Below are 20,768 nucleotides of genomic sequence, written 5' to 3'. Positions count from 1 at the left end.
TACATATTGTCAGCCATCATGAAAGGAGATATTGAATATGCTTTCGTCTGTGAAGAGTACTGCAGACCACCCAATGCTGAATCAATGATTCCAATACAGATGATGTTGGCACCAGACCAAATGAGCTAGCCAATGTTCACAAGTAAAGAGTGACTGCAACTGGTTTCTCATTCTGCGTACTTACCCCGGTACTCATATATTTTATTTTCGGATAGTTTAAAAACCGTAAAATTATTGCATATAAAGATCAGTTACTTCTCTGCATGGATAATAAATGGCCAGTGCACCATGACTGGTATATCAAAGGCTGTGGTATGTACTATCATGTCTGTGGGATGGTCCATATAAAAGATTATTTGCTACTAATAAGAAAATGTGGTGGGTTTCCTCTCTAGGATTATATGTAAAAATTACCAAATGTTTGACATTCATTCAATAGCCGATGATTATTAAATCAATGTGCTTTAGTAGTGTTGTTACACAAAACAAAAATATAAATCCCAAGGATAATAAATGAGACAAAAACTTTGTAATAATGAATGTTTTTATTCACATGCTATTATGCATGAAACATTACAACATTGGCATACAAACAGGACCGATTCTAAATCGGATACAGTTATGGCCCATCCTTGTGGATCAGGTGGTGGACTGTCATTGGTTTGGGAGAACAAATATGACCAAGATACTAATGATGTGTAGGACAACTGTTAAAATACATCAAACAATGTGCTAGTAACTTATACCCAAACACAAATGCATGGGCAGTAATCCAGGACTGACCTAACATTTTAACTATACGGTTTATAAAATCGTTAACACTGACCTAACAATGAACTAAATGGTTTGTAAAATCTCTTTGATGTAAGACTGACCTAACATTAATTACATGGTTTGTAAAATCTTCAACACTGATCTAACAACAAACTAAATGGTTTGTAAAATCTTCAACACTGATCTAACAATAAACTAAATGGTTTGTAAAATCTCTCAAAATGACTTAACATTTAATTATACAGCTTGTAAAATTTTTAAGACTGAAATCTCTGTAACAATGAATTACTAGTATGTGGTTTGTAAAATCTCTATACATCAAAATTACCAAATGTTTGACATCCAATAGGTATGAATAAAAAATGAATGTGCTCTAGTGGTGTCATTAAACAAAAACAAACTTTATCTTTAGAACTTGCCTAACATTTAACAATATGGTTTGAAAAAGCTCTTACAAAATCATAAAAATTATCATCATGGTGAAAAATTACTATTTAAAGCTAGAATTATCAATTTTGTTTTCTTTCTAATAGTATTCTTACAGTGTTCAAGTATTTCAAACTGCATTATGTTGAGGTATTGAGCATTAGGCTGGCAACTATTTAAACTGGTAAATGTCAATTTAGTCAATATTAAAACAAAAATTAAAATAATAAATAAATAAATAAAAATATGTTACAATTTTTTCTATATTATATTATTATAATAATTAAATGTATTAAAAATATCTGTGAATACAATTACAAAACTCTAAAACTTTTGTATTAATAAGAGGAATATTCAGTCTTTCATTACAATCCAATGACTCTGACAAATAAAATGTATTAATTTGACTATGAGAGTTTTATATTATGAAGTGAAATAGCCCAACGGCCCGATTTCCATCAACACAAAGCAGAAATACATGCGAAATCACGTTAATGGAAAGTGGACATAAGGTGGGACATTTGGAGCTCACTGGAGTTGTTACACAATTCTGTGGAATTGTTTTTATTTTCATTGTTTTTCATCACAACAAGTCTGTATTGGCAGGGCTTCTAGATTATGGTAGCCCCACTCCCATGGCTAGTGATATTCAGTATTGGGCTAGTAAATAACTACTATTGCCATGCCCGACGGATAGTAAAAAAATTGTCAAATGCTGCATTTAAGTTTATTTTGTGAATATGAATATCCTGCCCCCAACCCCACCCCCAATCTTAGTGTTTTTAATTGCTATCTATCTCTTTTGGTAACATTTCTGATTATTACTGTAAGTAAAATTGTGTTAAGTAAAGTACCTCTAATGAATTTTTAATACTCGTGGATAGTATATTTTTAAAATCACTGATCCCATGGTTAGTGAATTTTGTAAAAATTCTACAAGCCCTGGTATTGGGTTCTTTAATATGCAATCACTATTCTGGGAAAACATGACGACGGGCCATTTCATAATATGTGGGTCTCCTTTCGTGTCATCCTGAACTCCGTCTTCAAGAACAAATGTCTGAAGACTGAATTAATTTGTAGAGACAAAAGGCTGTAAATACATGTATATGTATATGTATATGTATATGTATATGTATATATATATGTATATATATATATATATATATATATATATATATATATATATATATACATACACATGTACAGCACTGGGTCTAGGAATCATTGTTTAGGAATCATTGTTTTAGGTTTAAATTTATTTTGCATTAAAAAGACAGTTCCAAACTGGACCCCCAAAAAAGAAGTAAAAAAGAGACTCTAATATAAAATGGTCTTGACTAGATAAATGTGGTTAGGTCAGTTGCGGTATGAAGTCCCATACGATCGTTCACTGGAGTCCCTGGATAAATCAATTATATCACGTTGGTAGGATATAACATATATGGCACATGTTTAAGCATGGGCTAGGCAGGCTTTAACAGAGAACTGGTTGAAAATACAACATCCTTTGATAAATCAGCTGTAAAGATGTGAATAGACAGAAGCAATAATCCAGATTGTCACTATTTGATCTCAACTTGCAGGGCCGAATTTACAAAGCCTGTTTTTCTTAAATGCAGATGTTTAAGCATTGCAAATGTATGTAGCTACATGCAGGAAAAAGAGAAAAAACGGCTTTGTAAACCCGGCTCATAATATAATATCTTACAAATGGGCAAAAAGCCGTACCACTGTCTTTCTTATTGAAGTTTAGTGTTTCAAATCGGTTACACTACAGGACACAAAATCCATACTTTTACTCAGCTTGTTTTCTTTCCACACAAAATTTACATCTGTATCATTTTCTATCAAAAAACACATTCTGCCTCAATAAACAAATGCTCCACACATTTACCAAAATTGAAGCAAGCAATCTTTTTTTAAAACCCCCAAAAACAAACAGAAAAAAAAGAAAAACGAAGATATAAAATCTACTTCTAAAGCATTTACAACAGTCAATAAATACATGTATAATGCATAACAAATTAAAGGTTAAATATCTGGTCAGTAACAAAAATATTGCACAAAAAAAACAACTGAAAACAAGAAACAACTTCTTTTTATACAGCACAGAAAACATGTGCTTTATAATTTGTGCCTTATGAAGCACAACAAGTACATAAGTATGTACATATTTCTACAGGGTATGTGTACAAAAGGGTGCACAGTGTTACAAGCTATACAAATGGAATTGCTGGAATGTAAACGAATCAGACACCTGTGTGAAATCATCATTTCATTCGAACAGGACTCACCCTGTCCATTGCCAAATTAGCCAAGTGCTAATTTTTATTATACAAAGTGGCTACAACATTTAGTCTTTGGCTAATAAAATATTCTTTAAATTAACCACATTTTCAAGAAAACTCTAAATATGTCAAAACTGGCTAAAAAAATCCCAAAATGCAGTGTGAGCCCTGTCAAAGCTAAAGCTGTATGCTTCACTATTTTCACAGACACAAATACATGTTCTATACAACTTAACTGAGGCTTCGGTTTAAGCCCAAAATGCAGTGTGAGCCCTGTCAAAGCTAAAGCTGTATGCTTCACTATTTTCACAGACACAAATACATGTTCTATACAACTTAACTGAGGCTTCGGTTTAAGCCCAAAATGCAGAGTGAGCCCTGTCAAAGCTAAAGCTGTATGCTTCACTATTTTCACAGACACAAATACATGTTCTATACAACTTAACTGAGGCTTCGGTTTAAGCCCAAAATCATTGCACATTTTCGAGGAAGTGTTGGTTATATACAAATTTGATAAAGTGAGAATTTCCATGCAACTCATTCTAGATGTTATATTATATTACAGGGTATATACAAAAACAGGAAAGAATTTGTGCAATATATAGTAATTGATTCACAAATTATATTTAATTAATTTTTGACAAAATGTAAGACAATATAATTTGTGCCAATGTATGACTGATTTTTCTGTTTCTGACTGAATGAGCAACTCTAATGTCATAATGAGCTAATATTTGGTTGTTTAGTAAAGATGAACTGAATATGGGTATATTTTTTCAAACAAAATCTGCCAGACTGCTTTACAATATTTTGGATTCAACTTTGACTGCATACTAATTAGACCTACAGTACTTTTATCTGTCCATTAAATAAAAAAATCCTGACTTTACCACATGTATTTCAATGTTTTTATCTCATACAAATAGCTTAATATTAAATGCAACAGTCTGTGGATTCTGGCTAAACCAGCTACAAGGGAGATTGACAAATGTGCTGCTAAACACAGTGTTGGTTTAGACAAATTTCACCCAAGTTACTGGACTGATAAACATGCAAGTTTACATAGAAATCCACATCACACATCTGCCAGTTTACTGGACTCCAAACAAGACTAGTATGTGATGCAGGGACATTACACGCCATCACACAACATCGCTAAATTACATTATTACAGCAGAGTAGTAAAATGAGTACATAATAGCAATATTCATCATATTTCAAGTTAATTGATGTTGCGTCATTGTAAGCTCGGTTGATTAGCTGATACACAAGTTTTATCATCAATTATGTGCTCGTTCATTTTTTTAAATCTTTTAATCAAGTTATCAACCAATGTGTACATGACAAGCGTGTTCTCATTAACTTGTTTAATTCGGAGATAACCATATGGAGTTTTAGATTTGTGGGTGTTATGGTCTATTTGATCCTCTAGTGAGGTTAAAAATGAAACATTTGTGGGCATCAAATAGACAATAAAACCCGCAAATCTAAAAACTCCATATGGTTGTGTTCATTGTAAATGGAGTTGTTTTTTCTACGGAAAAAATACGTGGCTACAATCTAACTGTAGACCCTTGAACTGTCAACTTCGCCTGTTCCAATTGCTAATGACATTGCTTTCTAATGACGTCATTAGCTTTCCGGGTGTTACTTTCATTTGATCCCGGAAAAAGAATGTAATTAACCAATCACAATACAGAGCACACTCATCATTAGTTTACAATAATCTTGTAAACATGTTATCGAACAATGCGTACATCTGCAATTTACTTTATATAAACAGATGTGTCAAAACCACAAAATAGCCAAGGTGTGTGCCTAGGACAGGGTGTTTGAATCTTGATGAGTGTTTTCACAAAACTTGTTATGTCTTAGAAGATTGAGGAAAATGGAGATAATCCCATATACTGCCAGTCTGATATACTATGCAAAGTTACATGCCCCAAATGAATTAAACCCCCTCATATGGTTGATATAAACCAGTGGTTTACAGAAGTAGTTCTAATTGAAACATAAAACATCAGTTTTATTTTTCAAACTGACATCCTTGGGACTTAACAAATTTGGTAAAAACACTCTTTTAATTGAAGATACATCTGTTTTATTTTTCAAAATGACGTCCTTGGGACTTAACAAATTTGGTAAAAACACTCTTTTAATTGAATATGATCAAGAAAATTTACCCCCAAAAATAGAAGAAAAAATACAGTATCTGAATCTGACAATTAGTTATCAACAGTCTGTCCACGTTACGATGATCTCTCAAACATTTTAACCAAGTCTCAACACTCACAGCTTACAGAACAGCTGCAGGACATAACACATTATTTTAAGAAGCCTTGTTATAATTACATACAGTGATTTCGTCCTTTAAGCTTTCGTGTATGGGTTTTAAGAATGGCACATATTAAAGAGAAAAAACAATTATATGATGAGGCAAAAACAAACAATGTAAGCGTTGAGTCAGCTGTTATTAGATAAAGCAAGAGTATTTTTACAGCAAATCATTTGAACTTGTATCATAATATACTGATGAAAAAAATAAATAAGGGATCAACATTAACAGCAAAGAGTGACTGCAACAAAACTCTCATCCACAATATCAGGAAATCAACCTTCATATTGGCAGTCAATTCCACATTACTGACATTCAATTCCACATTACCGATATTCAATTCCACATTACTGACATTCAATGTCACATTACATCTCTTGTATTTTATACAAACATTACAGCCCTAAAAGTTAATTAAATTTTGTCTTCAGTACAAAGTGTTCCCTCTCTCTATCTCAATATATTAGGTTTGAGGAATGGCGTGAGATTCTTTGCTATAACTGTGTGTATCAAAACTCTTAATGCATGTGAATGTGACTTTTAATAATTTATTAACATATTAAGAACAAATATACACTAGTTCTACTATCTCTTCTTGCCTAAAAAAACATGTGTCTTTAATGCTATCAAAATAAATACTACTGTACCAGCACATCTACCAGTATGTAATCATTCTCAAGTTCTAGATTCTATATCACAGATACACTTGAAAGCAATGTGTTAATAATATTCAGTGTCTAGTTAACCGAGTTTCACAATGCATTACAAATTCAATGTCCAATTGACAGTTCACATATATTACATATTATTGAGTATCTAGATGACAAAGTCCCACGATGTATTATTACACATTCATTGACTACATTCAATGACTACATGTCAAAGTTTTACAGTCACACACATCCAAAGGCTAGATAGCTGTTTCACAATAACATATAAAATGTCAAAATGCCCAGTTTGCCCAAACATATATGCTAAAAATTTGTCTGAATGATAAAGTTTCACAATGTATTACATATTAATAGTCTATATGAGTTTACAATATATTACATATTTAATATCTATATGACCCATTTCACAATATATTACATATTCAGTGTCTAGGTGATTAAGTTTTACACTGTAATACATTTTAAATGTCTAGATGAGTTTACAATATGTTTACATATTCAATGTCTAGATGAGTTTACAATATTTTTACATATTCAATGTCTAAGTGCATTGTGTATTAAATGTCTAAACTACATTTCACAATATATAATACACATTCAGTGATTAGATGATTGCATTTTATAACTACATGTCCAATGTCGAGATGACGTTTTGTGTTTTCTTTACAATATTCCTAAGGAATGATGACGATACTATAAAGCTACTACAATTGATATATTTTACACAGGAGACCCAAGAAAGTCAGATCAGTGATTTACAAACAAACATCTCATTTCAGTCATTTCATCTTCACTTCAATTCCTTTCTTGTCATTCCTCATATGTACAGAATTTTTAATGATACCCAAAATTCTTCTTCAGTTATTTTACACCAGTTTATAGCACAACTAAAAAAAAAAAAATCTGCATTATGTAGCACTGTCAAAGCTTTTGATTCCATCACAGCTAGAATTCACACAGAACTGAGCAAACAAAAACGTTTTTCATCACTCTCAGAAAAATCTGTTTCATTGTTCCAAATCCAGTGATACGATATTGACATAAAAGTCATCATTTCAAAGTCTATTTGGCTACCATGACAAATATTGCAACAAACCCATATACTGGATCAACATCATGAAATGTCCAGATAGGACTAGTTCTCTAGTATAACTACATCTCATTGGTTACTTATGATCAGGAGACCATTAAACAGCTGACCAGCAATTGGTTACTTTTTGATCATAAGAACATCCATGACTAGTATCGTCAAACCTGACTGGATAATCAATTGACCAATTAGTGCACACAACTGATTCATGTCCTTTGATTGGCTGCTGTGTCCACTTGCTGGGCTCGCACACTGCTGTAACAAGACTGACACACGCGCACTGGGCGTAGAATGTGCAGTCGGCGGATTTCAGTTTCATAGCGACTGCATCTGAAATGTAAATTGAAGAAGCTCAGTTAAAACCTGATAGCAAATTAATATAGCTAAACAAGTCAATGAAATAATGTAACCCTAGCTAATATCATTTATTTTTGCTAGATGCAAACAGACACAGACAGACAGACAGTCAGTTAAATATGGACAGATACAATTAAACATGAACATACAAAGACAGTTAAATACTGGATAGACACAGTTAAATATGGACAAACAGTTAAAATGGACAAAGACAGTTAAAAAATGGACACAGTTAAATACTGAACAGACAGAGTTAAATATGGACAGACAGTTAATATGGACAAAGACAGTTGAAAACTGGACACAGTTAAATACTGAACAGACACAGTTAAATATGGATAGACAGTTAATATGGACAAAGACAGTTAAAAACTGGAAAGACGCAGTTAAATATCAACACACTAGCCCTCGACATTGTGAAAGATTTGGTCGCATGTGACCACTTATTTTTCATTTGGCGACTAAAACATTACATACTATTTAAATAATAAATACAAGTAGGCGCCATCTGGCTCCTAGATGGAAAAGTTAACAGAGGGGTGGAACACACAGAGAGCGTTTAATGTCTCAGTGAGTAGACCACTACACACTGTCTTAGACAGACAACCCAGATAGTTATGGTGTGTGTGCCTAAGACAGCGTGCTTGAACCTTAATTGGATATAAACACAAAAGTAAGTATAAATGAAATGGAATGTTCATGACACCCTGCTGGGAACACAAACCTTGAGCAGAAGACCTGGCCACAATTGCGGCAGTGGTGACGTCGCTCGGCGAACGAGAACTTGACATTACATGACAGACAACTGTCGGTCCCCTCGTCCTTCATCCAGTGGTCAGCCACCACACGGCCAGGCTGGTCAGTGACCGTCCAGCTGAAGACTCTCCCTCTGGCATCACCAACGTACACAGTCTTGTGATCCCTGACAGAAAATATCATAATATATAAGAGATGGCTTTCTAGGTTTTGTTTATGTCATATCAACATATATATTTTGATATAAAATTAAAGTTTTTTTTATTTTTATGAATGACACTGGTTTATTAATCAATCCTGTTGGTAATTCTAACAGTCTTCAGTGGGAAGGAAGGAAATGTTTTATTTAATGAACCTCTCAACACATTTTATTTATGGTTATATGGCGTCAGACATATGGTTAAGGACCACACAGATAATGAGAGAGGAAACCCGCTATCGCCACTTCATGGGCTATTCTTTTTTCGATTAGCAGCAAGGGATCTTTTATATGCACCATCCCATAGACAGGATAGTACATACCACAGCCTTTGTTACACCAGTTGTGGAGCACTGGCGGGAAAGAGAAATAGCCCAATGGGTCCACCGATAGGGATTGATCCTAGACCGACCGCGCATCCAGCGAACGCTTTACCACTGAGCTACGTCCCGTCCCTCTTCAGTGGGAACCTGCGACATTTTCTCATTAGCAGCAAGAGGACTTTTATATGCACTTTCCCACGGACAGTATAGCACATACCATGCCTTTTATATGCCAGTTATGGAGAACTGATTGGAATGGAAAAAAACAACAACTGGATAATGTGTCCAGCGAGTTCAAATAAATGTTATTTCAAATCTAACCTTAATCTACTTTGTGAAAACTAATTTATGCTAAAAAGCACATATCCTTTATTCAAGGTAGCACCAAGTTTGGGGGTTGACAGAACTTGATATAAAACTCACTTGGAAATGGTGATGGCAGTGATAGCAGCAGGATCCTTGTTATCCTTTCTTTCAAACGCAGTGTGCATCGTCAGTTTGCTGCGGAAAACCAGCTGTCTCTGCCAAACAAAACCTGAAAAACACACAAAAACACTTTACTGACTTTTATCCTGCAACCACTGTTTCTACTGACAGATTATGACGTCTGATTAAAGCAAAGTCATAAACGTATACTAGCAGATTATGACTTTTGACGTCACTCATATGATGTCACACGCATAGCTACATTACAAAATTGCTCATTTGACCTCTAGGTCACCGTACAATGTAGCTGAAATAACAGAAATGATAGCTTTTCCCCATAATTTTTATGGTCTGCAGGATAAAGATAATAACTAGTAAATGATGTTGGATATCTGCTTTATCCTGTTCAGGCCGAATGAGAAATTCCGCTTGGCAGAGCTTCGCAGAATATCCTATTCTTACCATCACAGAATAAAGCAGATATCTGACATAAAAAACTAGTTATTCTCTATGCCATTTGCATTTCGCCTTTTGACACCTATTTTACCCTTTGCAGCTTGAGAAAGAATAAGTAATATTTGAAAGCTCAACATATTTTGGATTACAAATATTTTCAACATTTTGTCTCGACATAAAGAGACCCCCCCCCCCCCCCATCCCCCCAAAAAAAGAAAAAGAAGAAGAAACCCTGTCATCACACAGGGTACTTGTACTAAAAATCAGCATGGTTGCATTGCGTAAGTTTTTAACTTGCTCATATACCACAGAGGTCCGCCCCGGAGTTCAATCTCTGGGAGGCCAGGGACCCAACCCGGGGCAGATAATCTGCATGGTATCTTATATTTCCAAGCTTGAGTAATCGGTCTACCACCAAACTTTATCCTATCCCATCATAAATATATTTCCAAACAAGACAGTTCGTATCACATCCCACAACTTAATCCTCAAGTAATCGGTCTACCACCGATCTTTATCCTATCCCATCATAAATATTCTATTCCCTCATACCAATTATACTCAGACAAAAAGGTTTAGCAATTTTGTACATAAATAAAATAAAATAAAAAACAATTAACTAGTTACTTTCAAAGTGAAATCATACACTGGATTCAACTGATGCATCATTTGTCAGCATAAGTTAACAGGAGATTTTTCATGCAAAATGAAATGAGTAATTGTCAAGTCATTGCATATAGCTTACTTTTAAAAGTACAATGCAACAGTACCAAATTGCTAAACAATTTTGTCTTAGTATAGTTCTGCACAATACATTTGTGCTATATAATGTCTTTAAAAATGACCAGTGGTAAAACTGATATGATTATTTTTTATTTAATGACGCACTCAACACATTTTATTTACGGTTATATGACTGTTAAGGACCACACAGATATTGAGAGAGGAAACCCGGTGTCGCCACTTCATAAATATACCTGGAGCAGGAAGTGAACGGATGATCCTACAACCTCTCAGAGCTGAGACCGACTTTCCACATCTGACGGACATGACCTACCTTCTCTGAGATGATGCTTCCCACTTGGTCTGCTTAGTCTCATCATCTCCTCCATGGTCTTCTTCGAATTCTGCACCTCAGTCTCCCCAATAACCTCGAAACCTGGACTCCCCGATCTCTCTAAACCCTGACTCCCCGACCTCTCTAGACCCTGACTCCCCGATCTCTCTAGAACCTGACTCTTGCCATCAGCAATGACCACACCATCAGCCCCAGGCAGGACGTGATTCGACTCCAACTGGTTGGGACATGACGGATCGTGCTGGCCAGCGCTAGACTCCACCATCCCAGCCTCGTTTAGCTCGGCCACAGCATCAACAGCCGTGTCGACGTGATCCCCAAACCTGATGCTCGAGGAGTCCACCTCCTGCGCACTCAGCTCCTCGATGTCGCTATTCACGCTTGCTCCGTCTTCGCCTTTACACAAGTCACTGGCACTGCTCGCAGTACTCAGGTTCGAATCCAGCCTGCTGAACACCTCTTCCACATCTTTGTCCTGTCCGGCTTTCACGGTCGGGATCCGAGTTTTAATCCTGTTGATGTAGTGGGTCTCACTGTCGGCCGACGAACCGAGTTCCATCTCCTTAGCAACCAGGTAATCGGGGTCTTTGAAGTCCTTGAGGAGGTCCATAGCGGGTCGTGCTTCGTTGTAGCTGTCACAAGACCCGTGACGAGACATCTTCCTCTTGGGAATGTTGATTGCCGGTGCTGCTGTTGGTGATGACGATGATGTACTACCGTCTGTTTTGCTCGTCTCGACATCGGTCACGTCTTTGATCTTAGCCTTTACTTCCACAGGAACCTGGACGTACTCCACACTCCACATCTGAAAGGTGAATCAGCATTACCATGAACTTTTAAAGTATTTTAATTTATAGTCCTTCCCTCATGGAACGCCATTTTCTAATAATAAAATGGTATTTACTACAAGTTATTTACTTCTGAGCCTACTGTTTTCTAAATTGCACACACATTTTTAATTTATTTTTTTGTTATTTCCAAAACACTTTATTTTATTTTTTTACATCAAATCAAACTGAAATTATTTACCAAAAAAACACAATGTTCGTGGAGGCTGGAAAGGACCATAGATTAAGTTAATATCTGCATTATTGAATGCACTAATGCAGATATTAACTTAAATCTAAGCTAATTATGTTTTGTTTTGTTGGGGGTTTTTGTCAGTTTTTTTTTTTTTTTTTTTTTTACATATTAGTAATGAATGAAATTAATGTCTCCTGTCATATATTATTTCTGTAAAATGTTCAATTAATAAATGCCAAATGGCAGCTCCAAGACTTGGCACCATTTGCCTTAGACACCAATTTGTTTTTTTTATTATTACAGGTTAAATTATATGTGTACATTTAATTCACTGGACAGTCTTAAATGTATTAGAAACAAAATAAAGTAAGTAAAATTTTCTGTAAATAAATTACTAATATGAACTCTATTTTGCTGACTATTCCAATCATATTGTGAATTTATTTAGTAGTACTCCTACCGTCAGCAGTTAGTGGACATCATTAGATACTCACTGTATAACAAAGAGTTCTGCATTCTACCAAGTGTGCTAATAGGGAAATTCTCACTAGCTACTGTCAGTAGGAGCACTTTATATCAATACTATTCTACATTACAAAAAAAAATTAAAATTAAAAATAAAAAAAGAAAGAAAGAAAAGTAAGAAAGTAAACAAGCACATGTACATACCCTCACAACTCCATCGCTGCTGCCAACTAGAATAACGTTTTGAGAATCCCATTCCATCATCTGTCCAATACAAACAAAACAAATTATAATTAATTACGAAACTGACATGAAATTCTTAAAATATTTGCTGGTATAATACAGGGTTCACACGAGCGGGCAAAGTGAACCCAAACTTCGCTTTGATTTTGCTGTCAGTCACCGTAAGGCGAAATCTGTGTCACCTTTTAAAAATAGTGGCCACTTGCATTGTACACAATCATAGATGAATGGTGAAGAACTTGAGGAACACCTGTTCGTGGAAAATAAATAAGTGTCTGATAGTTCGCAGTGCCACTGGTGCCACAAAATCATGCGACAGGCTCACAGATAGGTGGTCTAGCTCAGACAACACCAGTGTCTGGTACTAAATGTAGGCCTACATGTGCTACTGACTGTTGAAGTGTATATCTCTATTGGCAGGCTTGTGTGCTGGAAATTATAAAAGGATGGGGGGTCTAGACTATGGAAAGCAATTTTTTTTAGGGATACTGGGTCATGCTCCACCGGAAAATACACTGAAAAATAATATTTGTTTGGAGCAGCAGATTTCGTCATGAACAAAAAAAAAAGCGGGGAGTGATTAACTAGTTTCATGTAGACTTTTGGAAAACAAATAAATTCAAATGAAGATGTCGAATACAGGAAAACCTGTCCTAGCGGCCTCCTGTAATTAGCAGTCTCTCTGCTGTAAGCGGACACTTTTTCCCTACTAAAATATTTTTAATGTAAATGCACTCCTAAGTCACTAAAATGCTGGCGTTAAGAAGCCACTGTAAATAATATTTTTAAAATGTTATTTTAAACAAAATGTGACAAGATGCAGCAAATAAGCGATCTTCACCCCTTCACGGCTACTAATACCCATTCAGTCTGACATCTGTATCAATTAAGTAATTGAGACTGTGCAATGCATTTAATTGGCTCTGGGTAATCTAAGCTTGCCATTGGTAGATTAATCTACTAGGACAATACGCTGCATGGAGTAGTTCTTAAATCAAAACAGAAGACAAACTTGTGAGAGGATGAATTACAAACAGTTAAATTAGGGTTTTTCAGTTGCATTTCATTATTTTTGAAGACAGCGACATGTGGAAAGGTGATTTGGAGAAAATTCTAGAGCACACATCCATCAATTAGCAGTACAGACGGTAAAAAAGTTAAAATATTACACACTGTAAAAGTTGCACCTGTATTCTGTGGACACTTGTCATAAGCGGTCGCTTTTGACTACTCCTGTTTGTGGTCACTTAAGTCGGGTTTGTTTGTATTGGGTTAATACTTCTTACTGAGTATTTCTTTTTTTTTTAGATTAAAAATTCAAGTCTCCCTTCTGTTAAAAACTTCGCCCTCTCAAAAGTCTGAGAGAGAAGTGACTTCGCTCTATGATTTTGACTTTGAGTGAAGCCTGATAAAAGTTGAAATTGAAAAGGAAATAACTGAAACAATTATCTTCTTGAGCTCAGCTGTGTCCCTAAAAGATGGCAAAACAGTTTCCTTAATATCTAAAATGTTCAAGCTTAAGTTATCTTTTAATTTGAAAAAAACCAAAACCCAAAAAACTAAAAAAGAGAAGAGAGAAGACAAAACATGGTGTCATGCCGGATTTGTTTCTTATTCTTTTTTACTGCCATCTGTAAAACAAGCCACACAACAACAAAGCAATCAAGCTACCATTGTAACGTTTTTGTTACTCATTGTCATTAAAAAGATTAACCCTTGGAACCCATTTTTTAATTAAAATTTAATACTTCATAATTTTTATACTGAATACACTTTTTTTGGCAGTTAATTTTAATACCATACAGTTTAATGGAAAAAACCCATTAACATGTCCATATATATTATTAAGCTTTAACAATTTTGCCCACCTAACTGTTTGTGTACAAATCTAAATACTGTACATGTAAGATAATCTGTTGACCAACCTGAGACATGGCAACACACAGGATCTGCTGGTTTCTCCCAGTCGAGGTGTTGGTGCTGGCGATTTCCTCACCATTGATATTCCAAAAATGAAGGTACGTCCCAGAACACGTCGCAATATCACCCTGCCAAAACAAGACAAACCTGTTATTAGTGTGTTCACCGATACCAGTAGCAAGTATGACTCTTTCTGTGTAGCCCTCGTTAATAATAATATTAAACTATTGTAACATGGTATAGGTAGTTTTAAGAGTAATGTTTCTAATTATATCAACAGTTGACAATTATAGAGAAATGTTTAACCAGTGAGAATTTCTTACAAAAAATGTGTGTATATCAATAGCTGTTATCACCACACAGGCCTCCGAGGAGGTTCGATCCTACAACTCAAGCAGCTCAGGTGAGTGTTTTGGAAGCCAGAGTGATAGCTATCCGTAAACGGCTGTTTACCGGAGTCACATCAGACTAACGGTGACATCACATGATACGATTGTGTCGTCAGTTGCTATGCAATTGCTTATTCTTGTACAAGGCACAGGTATTGTGTAGAGTCGCCTTTTAAAGTTAAAGTTTGTTTCATTTAATAACACCACTAGAACACATTGATTTATTAATCATTGGCTATTGTATGTCAAACATTTGGTAATTTTGACATCTAGTCTTGGAGAGGAAACCCACTACATTTCCACCAATAGGGATTGATCTTAGACAAACCGTGCATCAAATGAATGCTTTACCACCTGGCTACATCCAGTTCCTGACTGTTTACTGAAGTCACATGAGACTAAAGGTGACACCACATGATATGACTGGGACAACATAACATTACGATTTCATCAATTGTTATACCATCAGCTATTCTTGTACAACGCACTCGTATTGTGTGGTGTTGCCTTTAAAGTCCTTTATATAGGGCCCTCCAACTGTACTCACAGTAAGATCATTGATGGTCACGGCGGCCACAGGAGCAACGTGACCTCTGAGCTGATGAACAAAGATGAGTCGACTCAGGTCCCAGATAATGCACGTCCGGTCCCGGGACCCGCTCACGATCACATTGTACGCCTGTGATGCAGCGAGACACGTGACGGGCTCCGTGTGACCGTACAGGGGGCGCTTCAACACAGCCTTCCGGTCTTTAGGGACGTACTCCCACACATTGACAACCTGCAAAACAACAATTTAAAGTTAGAACTGTAACTTGCAATGTGTGTATGTATGTTTGCAATGTTTGAATTATGTGTAATATGATGAAAACAATGCTCTTTCAGTTTAATACTCAATTCTTTTTTTAACTGCCTCCCCTCCCCCTAGTTAATTTAAGCTAGATATAGTCATTTATTATATAACATTTAGTGAAATATCTTAAAATATCAGTGAAATAAAAGTGTTACTCAGTGAGGATAACACATTTAAGAGTGAAAATTTCACTATTTCACTCTAAAATGTGTTATCCTCACTGTAGAAAGTGTTATCTTTACTGTAAGTAAGCCGGAACTATTTTGCTGCTGGCATTTTAAAAATAAAGGTAAATTACCAAAAGTTATATAATAAATAGAAAATGTCATGTTTTTTGTCAAATATGATTTATATCTCATCTCGTGAAGTTTGCAATCATATCACACTCGTCACCCAAGCGTGAGATATGATTGTAAACTTCACTTGATGAGATATAAATCATACTGAACCCAAAAAAACCAAATATCATCTATGAATATATATCCCTGAATAGAATACAATACAGTTAAGAAAAAAAACCCAGGTTAAAGTTTAAAATACAGGTCGCCACCTTTTCATTTTAAAATCAAGCTAGTCATAGTGATAGATATTTGATTCGTTCATAGGTTATATAAATAGGTTATATAAGCTACTTAAATCCTTAATTTAAAAAGCCATTAAACCACCTTTTAAATGTGAACAAAATATGATATTGTCAAATCAGTATTGTAATATAGATAATGTCAAATTATTAAAAACAAATCAGTGGATATTAACCAAAACTGACTTCCATCCCATGTCCCCAAGAAATCAGATCTGAAACCACTGCCACTTGAAATGCGACTATGAATAACTAATACTCCAAGTCTGTGCAACTGAAGAAATGTTCCTAAATACCAGTTAGTGACAAAGAAATAAAAATGTAAATCACTAAATTAACTTACACAGCTGAATCCTCCGGTGATGAAAATCTTCTCATTGGGACAAGCAGCACACAAAATTTCTCCATTGTCCAAACATTCAAACACAGCAGTTGCCTGAAAAGATAATAAATATAATAACAATAAAAACCCCATAAACAATACAGTTAAAGCAAAAAATATTTCTGCACTCCGATCAGAGTAAACCCATGATGTATATGAATATGTTTAATGATGATTACAATTATGTATCTGATCCAAGTCGAAGTTCCCGATCCTGACACTAAGATCAGGCTACCTCCATTAGGTGTATGAGCATGTTTCATAATGATTACAATCACATACCCAATCCTAGTCATAGTTCCCGATCCTGACACCGAGATCGGAGTACCCCCATTAGGTATATTAGCATGTTTAATAATGATTACAATCACATACTCGATCAGTCGCAGTTCCCGATCCTGACACTGAGATCGGAGTAGCCCCATGATGTATATGAACATTTAACAATGATTACAATCACGTACCCGATCAGTTGCAGTTCCCGATCCTGACACTGAGATCGGAGTAGCCCCATGATGTATATGAACATTTAACAATGATTACAATCACGTACCCGATCAGTCGCAGTTCCCGATCCTGACACTGAGATCGGAGTATCCCCATGATGTATATGAACATTTAACAATGATTACAATCACATACCCGATCAGTCGCAGTTCCCGATCCTGACACTGAGATCGGAGTAGCCCCATGATGTATATGAACATTTAACAATGATTACAATCACGTACCCGATCTGAGTCGTAGTTCCCGATCCTGACACTGAGATCGGAGTAGCCCCAGGCCAGGTACTTGTTGAAGTTGGGTGGGATCAACACTTTGTTCTGCTCCACCGCCAACACATTCTTGTCATTCTGGAATATGCAGCCTGTGGCACTTTTCAGTTCTGAAATGTCAAGGGCATATGTATTAACAAACTGTAGGAAAACAAAGTTGTCTTCTAAAACAGAAATACAAAGAAAACTAAAAAGATATAAATATAACATTCTAATCATGTGTTGAAAATTATGCAGCAATCCTGGTCCCAATAACACCTGTAAAATGGTCTTTTTATTTTTATCTTTGATGTAGAACTTTGATATACAAGCCCTGGGGTTGGGACTTTGATATACTAGCCCTGGGGTTGGGACTTTGATATACAAGCCCTGGGGTTGGGACTTTGATATACAAGACCTGAGGTTGAGACTTTGATATACAAGCCCTGAGGTTGGGACAAAAAAATAATAATAATGTGTCCACCAAAAGGAAATGATCTAGTATTCACACATAAGGTCACATCTCTGTGCTACGTCCCAACCCACTATTAAACTGGCTACACAAGTTAAGTTACGGAAAACCAAGCATCTTATTATGGTTGACCTTACACAGAGGTTTACATCGCACCAAATTCAAGGTGATAAATGTTGTGTCAAAAATAGGTGCCCAAAATAATCACACCCAAATATGTGCAACCATGCTACCCACAAAAGATTTCACCTCAAAACCACTGAAATGTTAAATTTTAATTAGATTAAAATAACTTGAAATGCATTTTTTAACATCTACATCTCATCAACTGTTAATAACAGTAGTGTTAAAAAGACCTTGCTGTGATAAGAACAGACAAAACCCTGTTGCATTCAAATTAATGAGATTTAAAGCCCTATCGTAACACACTGTTCAGGTACAAAGTCACCTTTGATAGGCTGCATTGATGGTTTCAGATTGTCCACATTGTGGAAGAAAAGTTTATCATTGGTGGAGCCATAGGATCCCATTGGCAGTGGATCAAGCAGGCGAATGTTTAACTTCTTTTGTGGATGAGCTCTCTTGAAAAGCTGAAAAAATATGACAAAAAGTATTAAAGATTATTTCATGCAAGCACTTTTATCAATTGTTCCTGCTCATATGTGCTCAAGAAAGAGGCAACTGTTTCACTTAAAGATACATCAACAGGTATGCAAAACTGGATGACAAGAAGTTGACAGATAGGAAGTCTAATCTGAGATGATAATTGCTATCAAGGCACGTTTAACACATTGTGAATAATCAAGGAAAGTCAATATCACTACAGGATTGAGATACAGTGAAACCCCCTTAAACCGGACACCCTCGGGACCAAGTAACAAGTCTGGTTTTTAGGGGTATCCGGTTTAGAGAGGTTCTCTTTTATACTGATATTTAAAAAGGGACCGTGAAAAACATCCGGTTTCGAGAGAATTCTGATTTATAGAGGGTCCGGTTTTGAAAGGTTTCACTGTACCATTAATCATTGTTTACAGATTTACATTAATAGATTTACATATATTATATCATCATGAAATAGACCTTAATTGATTAACTGCACATCATTAAAAGTAAGGGAATAATCTATCAAGTCAACACAATGTGTTTAATTACATTTTTACCCAGACTTCACTTACTCCATTTCATCACAGAGTAGAAGAGCTGTTGGTAAGAACAAGTCAAACAAAACAAGAAACAAAAGAACGGGGTAGGGAAACAATCCATAACAATTTTACAGAAGGTGATTGACAACTCACTGCTTTAGGAATCTGTCCAAAGTTGTTGATGAAGCCGATTGTAGCATTTTTCTTGAGAGGATCGTCGATGCTGTAGATGTCGACATTGCCCTCATAGAAAAGATGGTGAAAGACGTTGACCGCCTCGACTGCGGGCGGACCGCGCTGTTTGTAGCCGAATATCAGATCAATCCACTCGTGAAGGTGAGCACTCACCATATCACACTCCAGGGCCTGGAAACAACAGACATGTCATGAACATAAACTACCGCTGGTAGTAGGATGTATAGTAGGTGGTTACACATGCCTCTCAACAATGCCAGAAGTAACTACTGAACATTCCTCGAAGTGGTCAGAGAAAGCCCACAGCTAAATGCTCATGGGGAAGGCAGGTGTGTGGCATAGATAGCCACAAGAGACAAGCACCTGTCACGGTTGGAGAGACAAGGACTGGGATGTGGAGGTGGAAAGCGAAAGAAGTTAAAAGATAGGAGTCACCAGATCGGGAAGAAATGAGACGGAATTCAAAGGAGAGAAAGGAAAAGGGGCAGTGGGATAAAAAAAAAACAAAAAAAAAAAAAAAACCCCCCCCCCCCCCCCCCCCCCCCCCCCCCCCCCCCCCCAAAATAAAAAAAAAATTATCCAATAACTTACCCATGATATCCATGTCATAAACCAATGTGATAATTTAGTGTATTAACCTGGTTAATAATGGTATGCAAATTTGCAAGGTCTCTAGATAATGTGTTGCTGTGGATGGGTCATTTGCTTACAAGCTAACAAGACATGTATACCTGAGAGTAACAGTATCAAATATTTTGTTAAAATGCGTGATGTCAAACTAATTTGTGCTAATTGTGATGACGTCATATTACCGATGGCGGCGACTTTAGAACTGTGATTTACTAAATTTTTTTTAAAATGTTATTTTAAAAGTGTTATAGGATAAATAGAATTTACTACTTGTGTTTTTTAATATGTAAAATATCAACTGCATCTAGTTAATCGGTATTTGTTTCGGCAGAGCCTCAACAAATGCCGATTAACGACTCGGTTGATATTTTCCATATTAAAAAATACTTGTGATAAATCCTCTATTTACTATACATCTGTTCAGATTAAATTACTTCAATTGTAACATTTGACTGAACAGTAATTTCTGTGTTATACACAAAATGTGTTAATGGATGCTGAAAAATGTTAATGGATGCTAAAAAGTGTTACTGGATA

The 20,768-nt window shown here is 35.8% G+C and overlaps 1 protein-coding gene across 3 annotated transcripts in view; it reads right to left on the bottom strand.

The window, feature by feature from the left end:
* Positions 1-530: 530 nt before the first annotated feature.
* The window catches only part of LOC121378313 (WD repeat and FYVE domain-containing protein 3-like), a 106,948-nt gene continuing 86,710 nt past the window's right edge, over positions 531-20,768 (bottom strand). For all 3 annotated transcript variants that reach the window (XM_041506423.1, XM_041506422.1, XM_041506424.1), the window contains 11 exons: positions 19,560-19,772; positions 18,713-18,854; positions 17,769-17,923; positions 16,999-17,091; positions 15,770-16,003; positions 14,839-14,961; positions 12,875-12,934; positions 11,162-11,987; positions 9,646-9,757; positions 8,669-8,866; positions 531-7,917 (listed from right to left, as the gene is read on the bottom strand). In XM_041506423.1, the coding sequence (XP_041362357.1) occupies positions 7,794-7,917; positions 8,669-8,866; positions 9,646-9,757; positions 11,162-11,987; positions 12,875-12,934; positions 14,839-14,961; positions 15,770-16,003; positions 16,999-17,091; positions 17,769-17,923; positions 18,713-18,854; positions 19,560-19,772 (2,280 nt within the window). In that variant the 3' untranslated portion in view covers positions 531-7,793. The remainder of the gene's footprint in view (positions 7,918-8,668; positions 8,867-9,645; positions 9,758-11,161; positions 11,988-12,874; positions 12,935-14,838; positions 14,962-15,769; positions 16,004-16,998; positions 17,092-17,768; positions 17,924-18,712; positions 18,855-19,559; positions 19,773-20,768) is intronic.

The sequence above is a fragment of the Gigantopelta aegis genome, chromosome 8, assembly GCF_016097555.1.
Source record: "Gigantopelta aegis isolate Gae_Host chromosome 8, Gae_host_genome, whole genome shotgun sequence".
NCBI classification, from domain to species: Eukaryota; Metazoa; Mollusca; class Gastropoda; order Neomphalida; family Peltospiridae; genus Gigantopelta; species Gigantopelta aegis.
This window is presented reverse-complemented; position numbering and strand designations above follow the sequence as displayed.